Below are 25,151 nucleotides of genomic sequence, written 5' to 3' on the forward strand. Positions count from 1 at the left end.
ATATGTGTGGGTGTTTTGTTTGCATGTGTGTCTGTGTATCACATGTCTGGGAAGGTCAGAAGAGGGCATCAGGCCACCTGGAATTGGAGTTGCAGAGGTTGTGAACTGTCATCTAGGTGCTGGGAATAGAATCTGAGACGTCTGAAAGAGAAGCCAGTGCTTTTAATCACTTAGAAATCTCTCGAACCTTAACCCGGGGGATATCTTTTTTTTTTTTTTTTTTTTTTCTTTTGAGACGGTTCTCTACATAGCCCTGGCTGTCCAGGAACTCACAGAGACCATGCCTGCCTCTGCCTCCCAAGTACTGAGATTAAAGTTGTGCACCACCATGCCTGGTAACACGGAGAAAAATGTACATTGCTTAATTGAAAGGAGACAATCTGAACAGGCTGCCTGCTATGTGAATCTAGCTATTCAGCATTCCTAAAAAGGTAAAACTATGGAAACAAAAAGTAAACTAATGGTTGCCACCAGTTAGTTGAGCAGGACAAACAGGCAGACCACAGAGAATTTTTAGGGCAGAGGAACTACCTTGTATGATACTGTAATAACAGACACATCATTTAATATTTGATCCCCAACCTAAGTTATGGGCTTTAGGTGACAAATGTGTCAATATGGGTTTGCTGTAACTAGAGCTCCACTGTGTAGAGGTGTTGATAATGGGGGAGGGAAAGATGTATGAGAGACACACGAGGAATCTCCTATCCACATTGCTATGAACCTAGGTATGCTCTAAAATAATAAATACTTAAAGGAAGGAAAACAAAGCCTGAGGCTTCTAGGTGAGATGTTTTTGAGTGTAAGATGTGGAGTTTTGAAGTTTGGTTTTTGTTTTCTGTTGTTAACTCCTAAGCAAGGATTCTTTTAATGTAGATGGTTGAGGAGGGAACCACACATTTATAAAAGTGTCTACATTTTGGGTTCTGTTCACTGTTCCTGGTATAGTCATCCCTTAATATCTGAGGGCTGGATTTCAAGACCCTGCACACGATAAAAGCTTTGAGTGTCCTCTCCCTGTATAAGTTGGCAGAGACAGGTGAGATGACTCAGTGAATAAAGTCCCTGTCATGCCAGCATGAAGACTTGAGTTTAGACCCCCTGAACCCAGATATAAATCCAAGGGTGGTGGCATTTGCCTATAATCCCAGCACTGGGACAGAAGCATGGAACAGACAGACCTCTGAAATGCACTGACTAGCTGAATCACACACACACACACACACACACACACACACACACACACACACGCATATGTAAACAAAAGATGGCATAGTCTTCGCATACAACCCATATTATCACTGAACTGTAGGTAATCACAAAAAGAAAAGATCTACATAGGTTCAGTGTAGACAAATTGCTTTTTTCAAATATTTTTCCATTTGAAGTTGGTTAGATCTTCAGATGCAGAATCCGTGGATACAGACAACTGACATTCTGTCATAACTTCTAGTGATGGTGTGATTATCTCCACTTTACAAAAGAGCAAAGACTCTCAAGGAAGTTAAACGGTTTGTGCAAAGGCACATGTGATTAGAAAATTCTCAGCATTATTGGACTCTGACCACAACTGAGTAATTGGTTCTGACTGGAAAAGGGGAAGATCCCCAAGACCAAGTGGTTCTGGATGTGTTAAAGTGAACACAAACGTATGTATCAAAACCTGAGAACAAACTGGGAAGGTGGTTCAGTGGGCAAGCATGATTGCTACAGAAGCATGAGTTCAAATCCCAACACAAACAGAAAGAAAAGCTGCACCTAGCTGTGCATACTCACAACATTGGGTGGTAGAGACAAGCAGCTTCTGGGGGCTAACTGGCCAACCAGTGTTGACCAAACTGCAATCGTAGTGTTCAATCAGAGACTCTGTTTTAGGGACACCCAATGTTCCCCTCTGGCCTCTGCAAGCATGTTCATACATGCTTGTGCCTTGTGCACACATGTACACACCCGGGCACACACAAGCACACACACAACACATACACACACACAAATAGCATAGAGCTAAAAAAATCACCATGGGGCATAATGCTTGCTATGTAAACACAAGAACCCAAGTCAAGAGTCCCAAGAACCCATGTGCAGCTGAGTACAGTAGTGGATGTCTGAGGTCCTAGTACAGGGCCATGGGGTGCAGAGATGTAAGAACCCCTAAAATCTTTTTTGTTTTTTGTTTTTTTTTTGTTTTTTTTTTTTTGAGACAGAGTTTCTCTGTGCAGCCCTGAGTATCATCTGCCTTGAACTCAGACAGTCTGCCCACCTCTGCCTCCTGAGTGCTGGGATTAAAGATGAGTGTGACTGTGCCCCTGGCCTTGGTGTGTGTGTGTGTGCGTGTGTGTGTTTCCCAGAGTCATGCAGGCAGCAGCAAACAAGAAAAGAGCTCCTGTCTCAAGATGGAATATGAGCACCAACATTCAAGACTGTCCTCTGAGATCCACATGTGCACTGTGGCATGCGTGTGTATACTCACACTCACACACACAACACAAACACACAAAGATTTTAAAAAGTGAAAATAGGACAAATAAGTGAATGAAAAGGGGGTTGGCAGAAATGTGAGAAACGGCTTGGGAGGTTCACCTGGAAAGGGGCTAGGGTGGTTTTCAACGGTAAAGGTAAAGCCAGGAGTGGTGACATACAACTGTAATTGTAGCTCCTCAGGATTGAGAACTCAAGACCAGCCTGGTCTACACAGTGGAACACCAATATCAGGGAAGAGGATGAAAGAAACATGGTAGGGAGAGCTACTCAGTGTTCTCTCAGCTCTGATTACACTTTGTTCTTCAGAAAACCCAGGGAGCCTGCATCCCAAAGTCCCACAGTGATCTGTGGGTGAGCAAGAACTGTCTCACACCACCAGGAACCACGGGACAAGCACCAGAAATGGAAACCAGAGTGAAAATGACACTGCATTATCTGTCCCCTCCCCTTCAAGATCTGGCTATGAACCCCAGGAAAATCTTGCACTGAGTTAAAATCTCGTGATTTTAACTCGTGATTTAAAATCTCCTCCTGCCTCAGCCTCCTTAGTACTGAGCCTGACAGCTCCTGGGTCCTTTTCACTGGCTTTCATCTAGAAATCTCCAGGCACGGCTATTCCAATAGTGGTGGTGGATAATATGCTCAAAGTCCTACTGCCAGGGTGAACTGAAGGGACAGGCAAAGCTGTGCCTCCCTCAAACTTCACAGATGAGTAGTCTTACAATCTCCATGTTGCTGCACTGGCTGTGTGTAAGTCTGTTCTGGACACCAACCCCAAATCCTACCTGATACCCTGCGCACAGGGTTATTCAACACATTGGTTTAATTAAATATAGATCTCTTGGCTTAATATTCCAAAGTTACTTCCCACCACATGAAGCTGCCTTTGCTGCTTTGTCGTTTGGTGTTGAGCCAAGTGAAGATAAAAAGCCCATCCGAACAGCATTATGACAACCTCAGCTCAACTCCACTAAGGAGAGATACGCTAGCAACACCACACACTTCTATTCTGGCCATCCATGTTGCAATTTGCTTAGGAAAATTACTACCTGGGATTGTAAACTAATTTTTGAAGTAGAAATTAGTAAGCAAGAAAAGACAATTCACTATCAAACTCAAGTCATCCAAACAAGCTCTCAGAAGGGATAGTGTAGCACTGAGAATCCACTGTGTACCAGCAGCCAGGAAAAGCAGTGTCGATCTGATCATGTTTTCCATTGTGGGCCTTGAACATTTCAGAAGGTCACAGCCAAGTGCAAGGGCTAGAACTTTATAATATTCCATGAATTCAGTGGAAAGACTTCCAGTTCCCCTTCCACCCAGTGTGACAATTCTGAACCATACCCAGAGAAGCAGAACTTCTCCTCTGGAATATAAAGCCCCTTCTTTGGTAGGACTCTACAGTTCTCTGTTTTCCCCTCTTTCATAATGCTGCCTGAAGAAACTGGTACCACACAATGCTCAGAACACAAGCACAAGGAGCTACATTCAGGATCACTGTCTTAGCGAACACACGTTTACAAAGAGAAGCAGATCCTGCTCAAGGACATTAGTCCCGATGTCCTACCAGAACAGTTGCAGTAGAAAACATCCTGTATCCTTAGTGCTACAGTGACATAGAATCTCCTTAGTTTTCACAGTGGCATTTGGCATACTAATTTGCAATGTCCCATTTATATGCACTCCAAATGATAGACGCTAGTTAATACAACCGTCTATCATTGGTACTATCTCCATCCCTGACATTTATTACTTTATTATTCTGCCAATCTCCTGGTTCTTCCTATTCAAGCACAGCTCCTAACCCTTAATGCAGTATAGTTCCAGCATACTCCCAGCCTTCCTGCATTGTACAGAAAGGCCTTATATATTAATACTCCAACACACCTTGCTGGAGTACTTACTTAATACTTTACTGTACTACACCTTCTGTGCATGGCATCATATGCATGCTGATATTATTACTCCAACACACTCCTTGGCCTTACTGCATTGCCACTCTAGAATACCTCCCAGCCTTACAACACTTATGACTTCAGTGCATAGCCATCCCTTACTGCATTACCCCAGAATATCCTCCATACTTATATTGTTACTACAATGCATCCCCAGGCTTACTATGGATTGGCCTGTAAATCTAGTTCGAGAGTAGTTGTATATCCCTGTAACAATGATGCCAAATTGCAAAAGTGGTTATATCTTGCCAAGGAGGTTGGTATGGAAATTCACAGGGTTCACAGCTGGGTAAGACCACTGATGTCTTTTCTCCCGCAGAAGCCTATATGGTATCTTCCAGCCCTACGGAAGCTAGTCAACAGGAAGGAAGTTCGTAGCTCATTTCCACCTTGTTTTCTCTAGATCTTGTAATTGAGAAATGTGGAATCTGATCCAGCAATAGGGTCTTATCATTCAGTTCTTGTGGGAAACCAAGAAGGCTGTATTGTTGGGGGGGGGGACTTCTGGAATCTCCTTGACCAACAATACAAATGGATAAGTTTCCATGCAGCTGTTTCATACAGTATTCGATATGGCAAGCCCTACTTCCCTTCTCTTGCAGCCTCTCCCTTCCCTCTCCATTGAGCCTTTTCATCCCTGACATTCTGCCTCTATTTTCATTCTACATATGTTCTATCATCCTCCATCCCTTAAGCATGACATCTTTATAGTTCACTGGCTTCTGCAGGTACTCCATATTAAACACACGAGGTTAAAAATTTTAAGCTAGAATTCATATATGAGAGAAAACATGAAGCATTTGTCTTTCTGGCCTGAGTTACAAAATTCAATAAAATTTTTCCAAGTTTCATCCATTTATCTTCCAATCTTCTTTTTATTTGTTTGTTTGTTTGTTTGTTTGAGGCAGAATCTCTTTATGCAGCTCTGGATATCCTAGAACTCTCCTGTAACTTACTATATAGGCCAGGCTGGTCTCGAACTCACTAAGATCTGATTGCCCCTGCCTCCTAAGTGCTGAGATTAAAGGGATGAGACACCATACCTGGCTCCAATCTCACATTTTAAATTTTTTATGAAGCTAAGTAAAATGTTATTGTGTATATATGCCACATTTTCATTTTCTAGCCATTAGTTGATAGACATCTAGGCTGATTACATCTCCTAATTTCTGTGAACAGAGCAGCAATGACCATGGATGTACAAGTATCTTTATGGTAGGATATATGGAGTAATGTTAAGTCTATGCCCAGGACTAGCTCAGTCAGACCATTGTTCTGTTCTAACTCGAGGTTTTGGTGGATTTCGTTGCTGTTGTTTTGAAATCCCCAGACTACTTTCCAAAGCAGTTTCACTAGTTTGCACTCCCACCAACAGTGTGGCCTCTTCACCACAGCCACACCAGCATTTGTTGTCATTTGTATTCTTGATGGTGGCCATTCTGATTATAGAGTGAGGAGGAATTTTAAAGCAGTTTTAGTTTGTATCCCTCATGGTCCCTTTCCACATGCCTAGGGCTCAAAGAAGTGGCACCCAGCCCCCAGCTGAAGCCAAGTCTCCCTAGAGAGAATAGCATACCTGCCTCTTCTTCATCCTTCAAGATATCAGTGTTTCCAGCTAGGAGAAATGCTTTTGCATCAAAGGAGGCATGACATCCAGCTTTTTGATAATGCAAACAAATAAGAGACACACATGATTGGCTGAAATACATATCATACAAGGAACACTCATAGCTGGACTAGGTATGCGGCTCAGTAGTAGAGCCAGTACCTAGCTTGTATGAGATCTTGGTTTTAACCTTCAACACTAGAGGAAAAAAGGCAGGGAGTGAGGGAAGGAAGTGTGTCTTTCTTCTGGTCCCATCTTTTTCTCCCTTCCCCAAGTGAACATGATAAGTAGGTATGAAACAGGAAGTTAGGGAACCATGAGTACATGCAGGGAAGGTCTTGGAGGCTACAGCATGGACAGCTGGGTGAAAGATTTGAGAGAATAATTATATTAAACACATGCAAATAAACTGAGGATAATAAGAGCAGTGTTTATCACTCCCAGAAATGACAGGACCAAAGCTAGAAAGAACCTGACATATGATATTGAAATTAAAGATGTGGCTCCATAACATATTGATACATTTTATAATAATTTCATATGCTCAATGTATTAATATAATTGTTACATGTTTGTAATAGATAAAGATAACATGATATATTGCATATGAAATATAGTCTGAGTGTATATAACACATAAATACACAATTACAATGTATGTACATATATCTGTACAGCAAAACATATAACCATGCATCCACATGTAACTCCACTATGTAGAACCCAGTCAACTATCTCACATCTTGTTTCTTTGTCCCTGAGATAAGAGGAGACTGCGCCAGGACACTACAAAGGTCCGCAGGGTGTACTGATGCCCACACTGAAAAGGGAACCTGATTTTCAGTGCCAGGAAAGAGCCTCATGAGATAACACTGATTCAATATGTTGAACTGGTTTTAGATAAAGCAGATTCTTCCACTCAGCCAGGGGCACCATGTATCCTGTCCAGGATCCATTTTCTTTCTTTTCTTCTAGTCCTAGCAGGTGATTCTTGAATGCTGACAACTCTCTACACTCTGTGAGACAGATGTCAGAGGCTGAGGAGCATTTATAAGCTAAACAACTCTTACATTCTTAAATTTGTATATACCTGGGGATGCTGGAGAGATGGCTAGGCGGTTAAGAACACTTACAGAGACCCAGCACTCACATCACAACCACCTGTTACTCCAATGTCAAGGAATCCAACACCCTCTTCTGACCTCTGAAGGCACTGGCACATGAGTGGTGCAGAGAAAAAACATCCCTCACACATGAAAAATAATTTTTAATGAAAAGTTTGTATATATTTAAATTTAGACATGAGTCAAGTTTTGTAATTTTGTGGGGATTTTTTTTTTTATAAAGGCAAAACCTAAACCCTGGCAAAGTGTGCTACACACTAAGGCAAGTTCTCTAGCTGTAATTCCTAAAAGAGAGATTCTACTATGGGAAATAGTTCAAAGGGAGAAACCATCAAAGTTATGATGAATGTAGTATAATCTTATCTACATTCAGGCTCTGTGTTAAGTACATATGCTTGCCATTTAATTAAATTCTCGCAGTCAAATAGTTTCATTATACAGCTAAGGAAATAATATAGGGCAAAAATCAATGAAGTCACAAACAAAAAACAATAGAGAAAAATCTATGAAAATGTTGAAAATGTTGGTTGTTAATCAGTCAATAAAATTGGCAAACCTCTATTATGCTGGCTCAATTCTATAATGCCAGTTTGTAAAACTGAGGCAGGTGGACTGCTGTGAGTTGGAGGGAAGTCTGGGCTACATAGTAAGTTATGAGCCAACCTGGGTAGCATGAGACCCTGTCTAAAAACAACCACAACAAAAGGACTAATAAAAAAACCAACACTAACAAAAACAAAAACAACAACAACAAAAACAAGCAAAAAGAGAGGGAAAAAAATACAAATGATCAAAATCAAGAGTTAAAGAGAAGACATTGCCAAGACCCTGTAGACTCAAAGCATGAAGGGACAGTATGAATGACAGCACTCCACACAGAAAACAGAACAAAGGAGAGACAGCTGACTGTTCATTCCATAAGATCGCCTCATTCAGCATGCCATGGACAATCAGAACATTCCTACAAGCATTAGGGAAGTTGGCATTTGTAGTTTTAACAATAAGTCTCCACCTGACTGGGATACAGGTCAGTAGGCAGAGTGCTTGCTTCAAATGCACAAAACCCTTGTTCCATCCCTAGAACTACACAGACTCGGCTGGTGCTGTGTACCTGTAATCCCACCTTTGGGAGGTGGAGGCAGGAAGATCAGAGGTTCAACGTCATCCTCAGCTACATAAGTTCAAAGACACTCTGGGCTACATAACACCCTGTCTCAAAATAAATTTTAAAAATCCTTAGTTAAAACAAAAAACAAAAACAAAAGGAGGGCTGGAGAGATGGCTCAGAGGTTAAGAGCACTGGCTGCTCTTCCAGAGGTCCTGAGTTCAATTCCCAGCATCTACATGGTGGCTCACAAACCATTTATAATGAGATCTGGTGTTCTTTTCTGGCATACAAGCAGAACACTGTATACATAATAAATAACTCTTTAAAAAACAAAACAAAAACAAAGAACAACTCAAAGCACAGAAAGTTTTAACAGTGAATTTATCAAATAGTGAAGAATTAACGACTTCTTCATGAAATAGAAGGGCTTATATTCTGAAGTACAAGAATCTGATACCAAAACCATAGAGAAAATGGGAACACAGCTGCAAGAACCATGGTGAAAAGAATTCCTTTTTTGTTGTTGTTGTTGAATCAGGGTCTCACTATGTAATCCTGGCTGGGTTACATAGGGTCTCAGTATGTAACCCTAGATCATACTGGCCTCAAACTTGCATTGATCCTCCTGCCTCTGTCTCCCAAGTGCTGGGATTGCAAGGGTACACCACTATATCAGGTTTGCTTTTTTTTTTTTTTTTTTTTGAGACAGTGTCTTGATACATATATGTCCCCATCTCTCAGGACCCCAGTGTCAACACACAGTCCCCTTGGTTCCAGTGCTGAGATTACGGGCATGTACTGTTCTAGATGGTGAAAATAAAAATTCTCAAAACACTATTCGCATGGGTCTAATGGTTCATCAGTTAAGAGCTGCTCTTCCAGATGACCAGGGTTCAATTCCCAGCACCCCATGGCTGCTCTAAACTGTCTGTAACTCTCATTCCAGGGGATCCATCCCATCTTCTGGCCTCTGCCGTCAATGCACATGGTACACATATGTACATGCAGGCAAATACTCATGCACATAAAATAATCTAAAAAACAAACACTATTTAACAATTAGAATTTGGCAATATGAAAAAGTTATATAATGTAACAGATATACAGAAAAAAATTCTGTGTAATCATCTAAACAGGTGAGAGAGAGAGAGAGAATATTTTTTTAAAAGATAGAAAAAGAAAACATATAAGATGACATCTATTAAGGCAGACAAAATTTCCCTCTCATGATTTTTTTTTTAAAAAAAAAATACAACAGAGAATCTTTGTGAGTTCAAAGCCTTATCTACATAGTGAGCTCCAAGCCAGTTAAAGTCCCATAGTGAGAACCTATCTCAAAAAATCAAACCAAAACAAAAATGGAATAAAGAGACTGGGTGGCACATAACTGTAATTCCTCATATGGAAAATCACAAGTTCAAAGCCAGCCTAGGCTATGCAGTGAATTCCAAGCTACCCTGGGCTACATTGCAAGATCTGGTCTCAAAAGAAAAAGAAGAAAAATTCTTCAGAAAAAAAAAATCTCATGAAAACTGGATTAGAGGAGAAAGTACTAAACTGGATAAAGAATGCCTAAAAACTGCCCAAAGCTACCATTGATACTAAAGATGAGACGCTTTCAGCCTGGGGTCGGGAACAAGGCAAAGGAAAGGGAGCCATTCCATCCAGCCAGGGCAATAAAGATAGAGAAGACTACAAAAGGCAAATAGATCAGAGAGGGATAGATAAAAAAAAAAAAAGTCCCTATTCATTGATGATTCCTTATGTAAAAATTATAAGGGCTTGAAAACAGATAAAAACCTAGAGCTAATAAGCTTACCAAAGTTAGATACAGGTGTGGAAAAGCAACTGCATTTCACTGCACCAGCAATGACACACTAGTGCCCAAAATGCAGAATCAACTACAGGTCTGCAGAAATTAAAAATGAAAAGAAATGTATATACCAGGTATACATCTAACCAATTGCAGGTTTAAAACATCTCTCTCTCTCTCTCTCTCTCTCTCTCTCTCTGTGTGTGTGTGTGTGTGTGTGTGTGTACATGTGCCATAGCACGCCTTTGGAGACAGAGGCAACTTGAGGAGTTACTTCTTTCCTTCCTCCATGTGGGTCCCAGGGATTGAACTCAGGCCATTGGGCTTGGTGGTAAATACCTTTACCCACTGAGCCATTTTGTCAGCCTAAGTACAAGATTTGTACACTGAAAATTACAAAATACTAATGAAAGAAATGAAGTATAACAAAAAGATATCTAGGCTCCATAAGCTGACATACAGGCTGAAGGCGATTCCTGAGGAGAATGAGTCTGCTTGGTCTTCGGAGGTGTGACAGAGCCAATGTGACCAACAGCACTATGATAGGTAAGGGCACAAGGACAGAAAACAATAGTACAAAATAGGAGACTCAGAGATAAACCTACACAGATGTGCTCAACTAGTTACTGATGAAAATGCAAAGTAACTATATTTTCAGCAAACAGTGCCACAGCAATTGACTAGTCAGTCAAAAAGTGACCCTTGACCCACATCTCACAACCTACACAAAACAAACTTAAAATAGATCACACACATAACCTAAGGGTAACGTATGGTGTGTTTAGAAAAATGTACAGGAGAAAATCCTGATGGTGTAGGGAAAGGCAAAGTGCTTTTTAAAAAATCTAATACCAAAGCACAATCTAGGAATTTAAAAAGTTAGGAAGCAGAGCTCATGGAAATTATAAACTTTTGCCCTGTATGCCATGCCTGTGATCCCAGCTAAGGAAGGATTACAAGATCAAGACCTGACCAACAACACAGCAAGTTCAAGGACAGCCTGGGCAACTTAGAGAGACCCTGTTTCAAAATAAAAAGTGAAAAGAGGGCTGGAGATAGCACCAAGTGGTAGGAAGTGTATGACTGTCATGCAAGTCCCCAAAACTATAAAAAGAAAAAGACTGTGTCTGAACACAAAGCAGAGGCTGGGTGGTCATATTCACAAACCATACATTCAGCCAAGAACCTACACCTAGAATATCCAAAGAACTCACAAAACCCTACAGGAAAAAACATTACATTATCCATCCAGACAGTGGGCAAAAGACATGAGCAAACGCTTCACTGAAAAAGATGCACATGATAGGAACATGAAAAGATCATTACTAGCCAATAGGGGATTGCAAGGTAAGACCAATGGGCTGCCCATCCTAAGGGCTGAGATAAAAACAAGTGAGGACCAGGGCTGAAGAGATGGCTCAGTGGTTAAGAGCACTTGTTCCTTTTGCAGAGGACCAGAGTTCAGTTCCCAGCACCCACATGGTGGCTCACAACCACCTATAACTCCAGTTCCAGGGAATCTAATATTGTTTTTCAGAACTTCATGGGTATGTGGTACACATACATGTGCACACATTAAAAAAAATAAATAAATATCTTTTTTTTTTTCCTCTTTGAGCCAGGTGTGGTGGCACATGCCTTTAATCCCAGCATTCAAAGGTAGAAACAGTCAGATCTCTGTGAGTTTGAGGCCAGCCTGGTCTACAAAGCAAGGGCAGCTAGGGCTGCACAGAGAAACACCATCTTGAATCCCCCCCCAATAAAAAATTCTCCTTTTGAAGGCAGTATAATGAGGACACTAACTGCTGGTAAGTATGTACAAGGGCTGGGCCATCTACACACTGCTGCTGGGAGTAGAACAGGAGAGCAATGGGGGGCGGAAGGGAAACATTCGGCAACAGCTTAACAAACTGCATGCATCAGGACCCAGAAATTGCACTCCTCAGCATATTCCCAGAAATTCTGCAAAATGTTCAGCCAGTGGCTGGGAATGGAACTCAGTGGCAGAACACTTCCCAAGCATGCACACGGCTCTATATTAGATCCCCAGCACCATGAGATTTTTTTTTTTCTTCACATGAAAAATCTATACACAAATGTTAGTAACAGCTTAATTCATCATCGTAAAAGCCTAGGGAGAATGCAGATTCAAGGAGCAGATGACCAAAGAAACCACGGTCCGTTCACACTACAAAAAAACAATGAGGTAACAGATGAACAATGTTTAACACATTGAACAGCCTGGATGCGTGTCCAGAGAATTATGCAAAGTGGAAAAGGCCAATTCCAAGGGCTTGCATGCTGTGTGACTCCATTCATAAAGCATCTTTGAAACAACATAATTACAGAAACAGAGAACAAACTGGTGATAGATGGCAGAGGAGAAGGTGTGGCTATGAAAGGGTCACATGAGGAATCCTTGTGTTGGTGGAAATGTTCTATGACCTCATTATATCGGGGTCAATGCCTTGGTTATTGCAAGATGTGAACATGAGGAAAAGCTGGTAAAAGACATGGGGATCTACACACATTACCTGTTATAACTGTGTACAGATCTATAATTGCAAAATAGAAAGCACAAAACATATTTAACTAGACAATACATGAAATATGTTTTTCCTAAATTAAAAACATATGACATATATTTCAACATTCATATTGATCTTAAAAGTGTATATTTTGGAAACCATTTCCAAAATCAGAAAGGGTCACAAATTACAAAGTGGAGAAATGAGCAATTACTAAAGTAAAACTCTGGGAGAAAGTAGAGAAGCAAAGATTTGGCACATGAAATGCACCCTTCAGATGGATCTCTGTGAGTTCAAGGCCAGTCTATTCTACACAGAAAATTCTAGACAGCCAAGGTTACATAGCATGTTCCAGCTAGCAAAGGCTACATAGTGAAATCCTGACTTTAAAAAAAAGTTTTTAAAAAATAAACAAAATGTGCCTTCTATGAAAACAAGCTAGAAAAGAAAATTAGTTTCATTAAGTCTACCAGGCCATCTGGAATCACTTAGATATGGTCCATTTTACTACAGTCTTTACTGATCAGAACGTTACAAATAAGGTGTAGCTGGCCACCTAGCGAGCACTGGGGTGTGCTGCACCTGAGCCCCATCTCATTTCCTGGATGGAGGGAAATTGTTTTTAATGATGGAGGCCACAGTTTAACTCTGTCCTACACACAGCCGGGAATGGACCCAGCACTGCTCGGAGGGAAGCCACCTGCTCCCTGCAGTCAGAAAGCCCCTCTTGCAATGCTGCTCAGCACTGCTCCCCCGCTGGCACGGTCATCCCATGTGCAGTAGTTTCTATTTACAGAATCCACAGTGTGTAGGCATTCCCTCTTTCTAAGGGAGTCAGGGGCATGCTCGTCCATGAGGGCACTTCGTTAGAATCTGATTTCCTATCCCCTCTCTGATATATTTCAGGTAAGGCATTAGATTGTTTGTTTGCTTGCTTGCTTTTTGTTTTGTTTTTCCAGCCACACATTATGGACACATAAATTTCACTTCAGGACATCAAAGGATGCTTTCACAAAGCGCTCAATCATCATGCTGAGAGAAACTGAGCTGCAGGGCGAGGCCTCTATATGAAGCACTCACTTACAGAGAGTGGCTCAGGATTCCTTTGCTTTTGACTACACTTCATGGAAGATCATGCATGGGAAACAGCCACAGCTGACTAATAATACAAGCTGGACCAGTGAACACTGTAATTAGGTACACCCCATCCCTTCACAACCCCCCCACACACAAGATTAAGGAGGGAGGATATCCTGACACAGGTTATAAGTTAGATGGACCTTGAGAACATTAGGTAAATCACAGGACACACAACACTATCTCAGAAAAGCTAGACTAGCATATTCATAGGGACAGAAGATAGACTAGTGGGCTAAGAATGTGAGGAGGAGACAGGGAGTTGCAATTCAGTGTACAATGTCAGTGAAGCCATGGTAGCAGGAGCTTGAAGGGGCAGATGGTCTCATTGCAGATACAGTCAAGACACAGAGTACTGGGCTGGAGAGACAGCTCAGCAGTTACAAGTGCTTGTCCCGTAATCCTGAGGACTAAAGTTTGGTTCCCAGCACCATTAACAAGCCAGTATTCCCACACTATGCATGTACCCCAGCTCTAAGTGGGGTGGGGACAGGAGTGTTGCTGAGGTCTGTTGGATTCCAGGCTAAGAAAGCACATGCCCCAGGTTCAGAGAGAGCCCTTGCTTCAAAGGAATAGTCAGAGAGAGCTAGAAGAGACCACCAGATGCCTGTTTCTGATCACTACACACACACATAGTGTGTTCATGCACACTAACAGTGTGCTCATGCATATACACACACAGGCACAAACACTCCAGGGAGACACAGTTTAGATAAACAAATCTTTAAAAACAACAACAACAAAAAAGTGAGAATCACCAATGCTCGTATTCAATGGCTTTCCCTCTTTTATGCAGACCAGAACCCAAGCCCAGGGAATAGCACTGCCCACCCCCAGGGTGAGTCTTCCCAACCTTGATTAGCCTGATCAAGACAATCACTAATGACTAGAGGAGGATCTAATAATCCCTCAAGGATGTGTCTGCAGGCTGGTCTCAAAGGTGACTCTAGACACTGTCACAAGAATTCTGAGTCTTGCCAAGTGTCCTTATCATAATTTGATTGAACTAAATGCAGAAAAATGAAAGTACTGAATTTAAAATTGTTATTTTGTCATAAAATATATTCGTGAATAAAATGTCTCTTTGAAATTAAGAAAACATCAAACTCATTCCTAACACTGCTATTGTGCAGATTTCCAGATGGACTATGACCCTCGACCCGCCCCACCCTCTCCTTTAATCCTGCACCAGGGCCCCTTAAAGCTCAGAAGGAACTCAGCAGGGCGTGTCCTCTAGCTGAGCTGGTATCTGCTCTGAGCCCAGGTCCATGCCTGTGCCACCCTTCCACCACCGCTACCACTGCCTGACCGCGCAGGCACGGGTGGCCTGTGCCCTTCCTCTACTGCACTTTCTCTTCCTGCTGCTAAGTGGATACCTTCCGTTTTTCACATTCCTGTAGCAGAGGCTGGTTCCTGCTCTCCCTATTGTCCGCTGCTGGCCTCAGCCATGCTCTTAGCTCCTGACACGCTGTCTCAGGCGCTCTCCCTGTGAGAGTATCCCAGGGTCTGGCTCCCCACCTCATCCTAAGGTCTGTCACCCCAGGACCACTACCATTGTTTTTTCTACACCTGCTGCTGCAAACCTCCATGCCCAGGTCTCCTCTCAATGTCCATGGCCTGGTTCCCAGCACTTCCTGAATGTGGATGAAGACATGGCTCTTTCTGATCTATCTTCTGTTCCAAGGGATGGAACAGTACCGTCTCATTGGGTGACAGTAAAGGAAAACAGAGACAGTTCACAGTGAACAGTGTCTGCATCAGAGCAATGAGTCTACAACAGAGGCAGAGAATGAGGGTCCCGCCCTGCAGTGAACCCTGCAGCAGGAAGAAACCAAATGATCACTCTGGCACATCAGTATTTTGGACAAGGCTGCCACCTGGTGGTAATACTCCACTACAGCAGGATCTTCCCTGTGTCCAGGTGACTTGGGAAGCAGCTCTGTGCATGAGTACTGTAAAAACTCCCTGCTTTGCAATCTGAATTGCTGGGGAAGAAGAGGCACATATAAAGGGCACCCCCACATATAAAGTGTACCCCAGGGAGAAGAGGAAGAAGACATGGCTTATTCACAAAGTCCAAAAGTGAGCACCCAGGATGGACATGACATGGGCAGGGCTGATAAAAACCCCAATCGATGTGATGGTTCAGAGTCAATGAAACAGTTAGAGCCGTAAGTCTGTCCAAGGAGGAAGTGTCAACAGGCTTGAAAGGCCAGGGACCAAGCGGAGGCAGGCAGGGCAGCAGGGCAGCAGGCAAGCAGCAGGTGGAGCAGTTGACCTAGAAGATACTGTGTTTTGTTGAAGCAAACTCTGGCAGTGCCCCAGGGCACAGGGGAAACTAGACATAGTCATTGAAGGAATGAGAAGGGAGGCCTCTGGGAGGCCATGTGTCCCATTTTAAGCAGCCACCATCCTGCCTGCCATGTGAGAGTTGTCAAGTTGGTGTTAAATTTGAGTGTGAGGGGCTTGAGATGTATACTGGCTAATTGTAGGTTTAGAATCACAATGCATGGCAAATCTAAAGAAATGATTGGCAGTGCAGGTAATAGGTCAATGAACATATCTGATCACATGATACACATGAACTGCCTCTGCATCTGTTTTCATGGCTTTCCTTGTCGCTGTGACAAGAGTCCTGGCAAGAAGTAACTTAAGGAGGAAGGGTGTATTTTGGCTCATTGTGTGAGGGAACAGTCCAACACGGCAGGAAGGCATGGTGAGCACAGTGTGGGGTGGGCACATTGCACTCAGGAAGCAGAGGGATAGGTGCTGGAGTTCAGCCCACTTTCTCATTTCTCCATTTTTATTTAGCCCAAGACATCAGATTATTCCAATGCATTCAGATTTGACCATGAACATTAATCACAGCAGTGATATATGATAGTTTAGAAAGAAAAAAGTAATAGGAGAAAGAATAATATTCTTGAAAGAAGTTAAAAAAAAAAACACTACTCTCTATGCAACAGTGAAAACAATCCAAAAGTTTAGACCCTGTGTCTGAGTGGCATCAACACTCCTTCCCCTGAGTCTGTATGTAGGTAATTTATTGACTTGACTGATATACTGGCAGCATTTCTTGACTTCCAAGAATTGGATGCTTCCCTTCACAGATGAACTTGCAGAGAATTGCATTAGGTCTTGCCAGCATGTAAGATGATGTTCTTCATGCACACATGTATGCATGCATGCACATATGCACGCACGCATGCACGCACGCATGCATGCACACACATACACTCTGAACACAACAGTAGATAGGCTGGGGTGTAAGTCAGTGCTAGAGCAAACACGCAGCATATGAAAAGCCCTGGGGTTCTGGCTCCAGCACCAGTAATAGTAATGTAATGAACCAAATACATACCAACGCATCCTAAAACATTTAAAATTTAGGGGGATAAAGAGACGGCTAAACCAGTAAAGTACTTGCCACACACACATGAGGATCTGTTTCGGTCCTCAGAACACACGTAAGAAAGCCAAGTGTGCCGAGGTTGGGGGGGGGGGTGCCACCTTTGATCCCAGTCCTTGGAAGGCACAGACAGGCAGATCTCTGTGAGTCTGAGGGCAGCCTGGTCTACAGGACAGCCAGGGTGTTTACACAGAGAAACCCTGTCTCAAGAGAAGGGAGAGAGAGAGAGAGAGAGAGAGAGAGAGAGAGAGAGAGAGAGAGAGAGAGAGAGAGAGAGCAAAAGAAAGAAAGGAAAGAAAGAAGGAAGGAAGGAAGGAAGGAAGGAAGGAAGGAAGGAAGGAAGGATGGGTCATAGGGGCTCAATGGCTGGCCAACCAAACCAACAAGCTTCAAGTATTGCCAAGTTGTCCAAACTGTCCATAAATAGTGTGTCTTCTCCTTCTACCCATAGTAACAATATTGATGATTGCCTGTTTTTATTTTTTGACTTTGGGGGTGCCATATATAGAATTATTGTTCTGATCAATAGCTGCTCAGCGATAAGTGAAATTTACTATTTTTTCTATGGCATGTCTATATCTTTTTACACGAACTACATATTGCTCTACAGTTTTCCTTCTGGGTTTGAATAGTTTTGTAAACTTGCATATATTGTAAATAACCCCTTTAGCATCTTTGAAGGGTATTTATTTTTATTTTACATGTATGAGTATTCACCTTCATATATGTGTGTTCCCGGTGCTCATGGAGGACAGAAGAATATGTCAAATCCCTTGGAACTGGAGTTACAGATGTCTGAGAACCATCATGTGGGCGCTGGGAACTGAGCCCAGGTCCTCTGAGAGAGCAAGTGCTCTTAACTGCAGAGCCATCTCTCTAGCGCCCTTCGGAGATTTTTTTAAGGATGGAACACCACTCATTTTCTTTGTTCCTACTACAGGTTAATTCTGGTGTCTTCTTTATTTTTAAAACTTTTATCTATGTATGTACAAGTATATATGGGTTGTATATGTTTGTATGCATGCATGTGTATGTGTGTGTGCGTGAGCGTGTTCACTCGAGTATTGTGCTATCATATGTACAGATGACGGATGTTGATGTGGAGGTCAACACTGAATGTCTCCTGAGATCTCTCTCCACCTCCTTTTGGGAGACAGGGGCTGGTCAGTAAGCCGAGGAGACCCACCTGTCTCCACTTCCCCAGGGCTGACGTAACAGTAAGCACTGCCTCATTTTGCTTCGCCCATGGACACTAAGGATGGAATGCAGGTCTCCATGCTTGCACAGCAAGCATTCGCCCTCCCACATCCCCGTGACTTATTTTGGTTCGAAGAGATCAAATTTTATCTCTCAGAGTAACCCAGTTTTTACTTAACTTACTTTATTTCTTTTTTCAGTGCGGGGGATTGAACTCAGAGCCTCTTACTTGCAAGCTCCAACTTGACCCAAACTGCCTTTACTGTGTACCAAATGTGCGTGTGGACCCTGGCCTTCCTCCAAAAGCTCCACTGGGCTACCTTTGTTTGCTGCAGTCAGCCCTTTGATTGCTCCTCTTCAGAATGTCCCTGGCTGTCCTGGGAGGGTCCTAGATCAGGGCTTCCCAGCAGCAAGTCTACCCAGTCAGGTGGGACACTCAGGTGCAGTCCTGCAGTCTCTAACTAGCAGCATCTCTGCCTGCTATCCACTAGGTGGAAGTATAACCTCCCAGTCCGGACAACCCAAAATGCCTTCCCCTGTGCTTAGTGCTTGCTGGCTGACAACTGAGTCCTCAGTATCATTTTACTCACGTGGTCGCTCCAGTTCCACACTGATATGCTAATTAGAACAAAAATGAACTGATGGAATAATTTAGACACCCTTATTACATTTAATATGTGACACTACTGAATTTAGTTTTCACTATATTTAATCTTCCTACCCCAAACCCACACATTTCCTCCCATTTATTCACAAGGACATAGATGTGTCCTTCAGAAGGGTGTTAAATTTCTTTTAATATATAGGCTCTTACATAACTAAGTTTATTGCTAAGTGAGTGTTTCTCCTTTCTTTCTTCTTTTTGTTTGTTTGTTGGAGAGGGGAGCTCTCTGTGTGTAGCCCTGTCTTAGCTCCCTCTGTAGACTAGGCTGGCCTCAAATTCACTGAGATCTGCCTGTCTCACAAGTGCTGGGATTAAAGGAGTGTGCCACCATGTCCAACTCCACATCCTTAGGTACATGATATCATTCCTTCCAATATTATATTTTCTAACCAGTCACTGATCAGAGAACAATTCAATCTTTTTCTTTCACACGAGGCACCATGGGGCCTAGGCTGGCTTGAACTCCCGATTCTCCTGCCTCCACCTTCCAAGTGTTATTTACTTAGGTTTTGAGATGAAGCCTCTGTCTTTCTTAACTAGCCTTGAACTTGTGGGTTCAGGTGACACTCCCATCTCTGAGTATCTGGGACCACAGCCATGTGCTGCTGAGTGCAGCAAGATGACATACTTCTTTGCTAGAGGTGACCCCCGTCCCACACTCATCATCTGTCAAGAGTTTGTTACCAAACCAGAATAAAATGCTGGTTCATTCCGACAGTTCCATTGCCCATATCTATCAAGATGACCATGTGGTTTTTCTTGGGCCTATGATATGCCTGGCTGGCATATGATAGCATTCATTCACTTACTCATTTTAAAAAAGGCTTAATTTTATGGGTATGAATGTTTTGCCCTCAAGTGTGTCTGTGCATCACGTGTCTGCAATCCCTATGGAGGTCAGGAGAGAGCTGGATCCCCTGAAACTAGAGTTACAGACAGTTGTGAACCACTATGTGAGTGCTGAACTGAACCTGGGTCCTCTGGAAGAGCAGCAAGTGCTCTTAACTATTCAACCATCTTCCGAGCCCCTATTTATTCTTAGATGGCACAACTTCATTTGGTTATACTGTCTGGCACTGTCCTTTTACATTTTCTTGGACAGCATTTGCTAACATTTTAATATCTCATTTTTCCATTAATGTCATGGATAAAGCTCACGTTACATTTTAATTAATTAATTTTAGTTGCATCTGTTAACTTTGGAATCAGTAGTAGAGGCTTGCTTGGTGAAAATAAGCTTTACTTTCATTTGGTGTATTTAGTAGGAATTCAGTCTTTAGAAAGCTAAGTCATGGTACAGAAACACAGGCTCTTCTCCTTGCATCCAGTCCTCACATTAAACTTCTTAAAGGTCAAACAAATAAAAATGTATCTTTGGAATGTGATGCTTTTGTGAAATGTGTGGACAAGTGGTAGTGTCACGCCCATCAACAACCATCATGATCAAGGAAGACTGTTCCTCATCTTGGGCCTTCCCACGACCACTGCCATCTGTTGCCCTCACCCAGGATGACTCTAGAGCTACACCACATTACCGAAAGGATTCCACACACACGGGTGACAGACAAGTGGACTCCTGGGGTGACACGGCAAACCATGGCTTTCTGTTCTCCCCCAGTCTCTCCAGCTGTACACTTGTCTCCCCAGACTCTACAGACTGTGCCCCTGATCAGCTCCAGGCCAGGGTGATCAGGGGAGGGATGGAGCTTCCACCGAGGCCCTTCCTACCTGTGTTGCCTTTCAGGCGGCTCTCGGTGAGCTCGGAGATGGCTCCAGAGGTTGAGGTCTTCTTCAGGCGCACTGTCCCCACTGAGGTACTTCCAGGTTTGTTGAGCATGTCCTCACTGCTGGCCCTCTTGAGCTAGAGAGAAGTTGGAGGGATAGTGAGTGGCCAAAGTCACATGAGGAATGCTGTACCCACCAGTGCCCAGTAGTGTAAGTATAACGGGGACTGCATGGAGGGGGAAAGGCTCTTAGCCCAACCCCTTATAACAGAGCAGCTGTTATTGAACAGCGTTTATTGTGGACCAGGACCAGGAAGTCCCACTCTGCCATCAGTGAATAAGCTAGGGGGCTAAAAACATTATAATATGGTCTATTGTGTGTGATCTGGCAGACTAACACTGATCGATAATCTTGAAGCCTATAAAACCTAACACAATAACTAGAACATATGAGCAAGAAAAATCTTGGTTGACTCCATCAAACTCCTGCATTTAAGATAGAAAGAGCTTCTTTATCAAAATGCGCCCAGAGCCCTGTATCTTGAGCTAAACATCCACTTGGTTCAACACAACTAACCCTTCCTGTATATGCTCACAGCACTCAGTTCCAGTGTCTTAACAGTCCACAAGTCTGAAGTCCTTACTGAGATTCAGGGCACTCTCTCTGGCTGTTGTTCTGTGCACATGTTATGTTTGTGCACCGGAGTGCACATGCATGTGGAGGTCAGAGGACAATCACTATGCACTGCGTCTCTGTTGAGGGGTCTCTCACAACCTGGAACTTGCCAAGTAGACTAGACTAGTTCATTTTGGTTGTCAGCTTGACCCACGTGGGAAGAGGGGCCCTGGACTGTGTGTGTAGGGCATCAGATTGGCCTGTGGGCATGTTTGTGGGAGCATTTTCTTGACTGATAGTTGATGTAGGAAGACCCAGCACACTGTAGGCAGTACCATCCTATGTACATGGCCCTAAGCCTTATGAGGAATCTAATAGAGCAACGGCTAAGGAGCAAGCCAGCAAGCAGCATTCCACTACCCTCTCCATTTGAGGTCCCGTCCTGCTAGAGTTCCTACTCTATTTTAGCTCCAGCCCAGACTTTCCTCAATGATTGACCATAAGCTGTAAAATAAATTAACCCTTTCCTACTCTAGTTGCTTTTGGTCCTGGTATCTGTCACAGCAACAGACAGTAAACTTAGGCAGCTGGCTGTCCAGAAAGCCATGGCAAGTCTCCCAATCTTTGCCTCCCCATCACAGGGACTAGAAACACATACCACCTGACAGTTTACCATGTACACAGCTTACCAACTGAGCTGGTTGCTCTACAAAGTACTTTTATTTTGGTTTTGTTTTGTTTTGATGCTTGGGGTGAAGCCTGAGGCTACACACAAGGTAAGAACACGCACTGACAGGATAATAAAATGGTTCAGCAGATAAAGATGCTTGCTTCCCATGACCTAAGTTCAGTCCCTAGGACCAGCATGGTGGAAAGAGAAAATCAATTTCTACAGGTTATCTTCTGACCTGAATATACACAATTAAGCCAATAAGCAATGTAATAATAACTAAGAAATATCGACTGAGGGTTGAAGACAGTGGGTAAAGAGGGCTTGCCATGCAAACATGAGGACTGGAGTTTAGGTCCCCAGAACCCACATGGAAGTTGGGCAGTCATGGAAGTCTACATGTAATTCTAGTCCTTGGGAGGCAAAAACAGGACCCCTAAGCTTTTTAAGCCAAATCAGTGTGCTCAGGTTTCTATAAATAAAGTGGAGAACTGATGGGAGATGTCATTCTGTATATATGTTTCTCATACTGGTTAATGAATAAAGCACTGTTGGCCAATAGGAAAGCAAGATAAGCGGGACTAGGAAACAAGGAGGATTCGAGGAAGTAGTAAGGAGGAGTTAGCATAGGGAGACTGGAGAGAGCAGAACACCAGCCCGCTCTCAGGTAAGATGAGACCACGTGGAAGTACTTAGATTAATAGAAATGGGTTAATACTTAAGACAGAGCTAGCTGATAAGAAACTATTACCTGGCCAACAGCATTATATCAAGTACAGAGTCTCTGTGTGTTAATTGGGGCTGGCGCCGTGGTGGGTACAGGCTGGCAGGAAAAAACCTTACTCTTTACAGAGAACATCTTAGGAAGACCTCCACAAGCACACATGTAAACATATACACACATGCCTATATATGCACACACACACACACACACACACACACACACACACACACACACACCATACACATTCCAGTACACATGGCAAGGAAAGTGTGCACAGGGCTACTCCCCACCAGCCAGCAGAACTTTGAAGGGAATAGCTATGTCCCCTGCACCTACAATGAATAATTCACACGAGAAAGCCTGATTGCGCTGGCACTTTACTCAAGATGTAGGACATGCAGATTTACAAGTGAATCCACCATTCCTTAAAAATGAAGCACCAAACCACTAGTATTAGAGGCACAAACAGGGGGGACACCCGATTCGGTTACTACCTCGTGTTTTTTCTGCATTTGTGGCTTTGTTTCCTGTTAGCCAAAGGCATCTCGGCACCCGCCTAGTTTCTGGCTTGCTATGGAAGAACCCCATGAAGGTGTGTGCTCAGGTGTTGTTCTGGTATGTGTAGTAAGTGCTCTCACTAAGGGTTTTGCTGGGATTTAAGCCGCTGAACACTGATCTCACAAAGAAACAGGCTTAAATGCTTCGCTGATCAAAGTAACTAAGAAATTCCTCTCCATTTCACAAAGATGAGAGAAAAACCTCAGCGCTCCATCACCAGCTGCAACAAAACCCAGCCTCTAGTGGTAGGTAACTCTGTTTGTGATCCTCAAACACAAGCAACTATAATTTAGAAATTAATTTTATTTTATGCACATTGGTGTTTTGCCTCCCATGTAGGTCCGTGTGAGGGTGCTGGGAATTGAACCCCGGTCCTTTGGAAAAGCAGTCAGTGCTCTTAACCTCTGAGCCACCTCTCCAGTCCCTGTCTGCATTTCTTCTTGAACTTGACACCAATCACCATGTTGCTGAGTGCCCAGATCTGAGACAGGCATTTTTAGGGACTGTGAGTGTTTAGGGAGTGTTTAGAGCAGCCTGTCTGTGGAAATCAAACAGGACTCACCTCGTAATTTCACACTGTCTGGTAGCTCCATTCAAAAGTAAACTGAAGCACACAAAGAACCGATGATGGCCTGGCAGGAGGGCTCACTAGGTGAAGCACTCACTGTGCAAACCCGGCCACCTGAGTTTGGTCCAGGACTATGGTGGCAGGAAAGAGAAGAACCCCCCCTCAAAACTCCACACATATGTCCCAGCAGCACCACCACCACAACAACAATTTATAATAAAAATGCTAAAAATTAACTTCATATATTATCCCAGCACTCGGGAGCCAGAGGCAGACAGGTTTCTGTGAATTTGAAGTCAGCCCGGTCAATACAGTGTTCCAGGACGGCTACATAGAGACCCTGTCTTTAAAAAAAAAAAAAAAAAAAAAAAAAAAAAAGAGAGAGAGAGAGAGAAAGACAGACAGACTTTATTGGTGATGGTTATGTCAGCAAAGTCCCTGAGGCACAGACATGAGGACCTGAGCTCAGAATCCCAGCATCCACATAAAAACACAGCAACACCCTTGGGAGAATAGAGACAGGTGGATGCCTGAAACTCATTGGCCAGCCAGCCTAGTGAACTGCTGAATCCTGGTTCAATAAGACTGTATCAACAAATAAAGTAGACAACAATCAAATAAGAGCCCTGATGTTGACCTCTGGCCTACACACACACACACACACACACACACACACACACGTACCAAAATGAACAAAAACACACATGGGGATTTACCTTATTTTTAAGTGAATATATAAAAATATTATCAACGTGTGACCAATATAAAATGCCCATAGTCATTAATGAAGGGAAATGCAAAGTTAGGCAATTCTTTTATAGAATGTGCTTCCACAAACCATTACACAATAAGCTACATGGTAATGTAGCGATTATATAGATAATATACACATATGTGTGTTTGCACATGGTGATAATTTCTGGGGTCATGATGAATAAACAACACAAGATTAAATCAAGCACCAGAGAAAGGACAAACTCAGGAGATGCAGTCACCAGCACCTATGAACAAAACTACTACAGCCTCACACAGAAATTTCATAGCACATGTCTTTCTTTGTAAGTAGGCATGCTCCAGAATAGTTATCAAAAGCATTGCAAATACACAAACCAGGAACACAGCCAGTTACCAGCTTTTCAAGCTTTATCATACTGATTAGATAGCTGGGTCTGACATTCCCTCATATGACTGGCAAAGCAGCCACAAACATGCTACCACACACACATGAGCAATGAACTGTGCTCTGACATTACAATGGCCATCCCACTAT

General features: G+C 43.0%; 1 protein-coding gene across 1 annotated transcript in view; it reads right to left on the reverse strand.

Moving 5' to 3' along the window:
• The window catches only part of Specc1 (sperm antigen with calponin homology and coiled-coil domains 1), a 258,219-nt gene that overhangs the window by 160,652 nt on the left and 72,416 nt on the right, over window positions 1-25,151 (reverse strand). The window contains exon 4 of the mRNA XM_051180438.1: window positions 20,750-20,882. Coding sequence (XP_051036395.1) covers window positions 20,750-20,882 — 133 coding nt within the window. The remainder of the gene's footprint in view (window positions 1-20,749; window positions 20,883-25,151) is intronic.

This window comes from Phodopus roborovskii, unplaced genomic scaffold (genome assembly GCF_943737965.1).
Source record: "Phodopus roborovskii unplaced genomic scaffold, PHOROB, whole genome shotgun sequence".
Taxonomy (NCBI): Eukaryota; Metazoa; Chordata; class Mammalia; order Rodentia; family Cricetidae; genus Phodopus; species Phodopus roborovskii.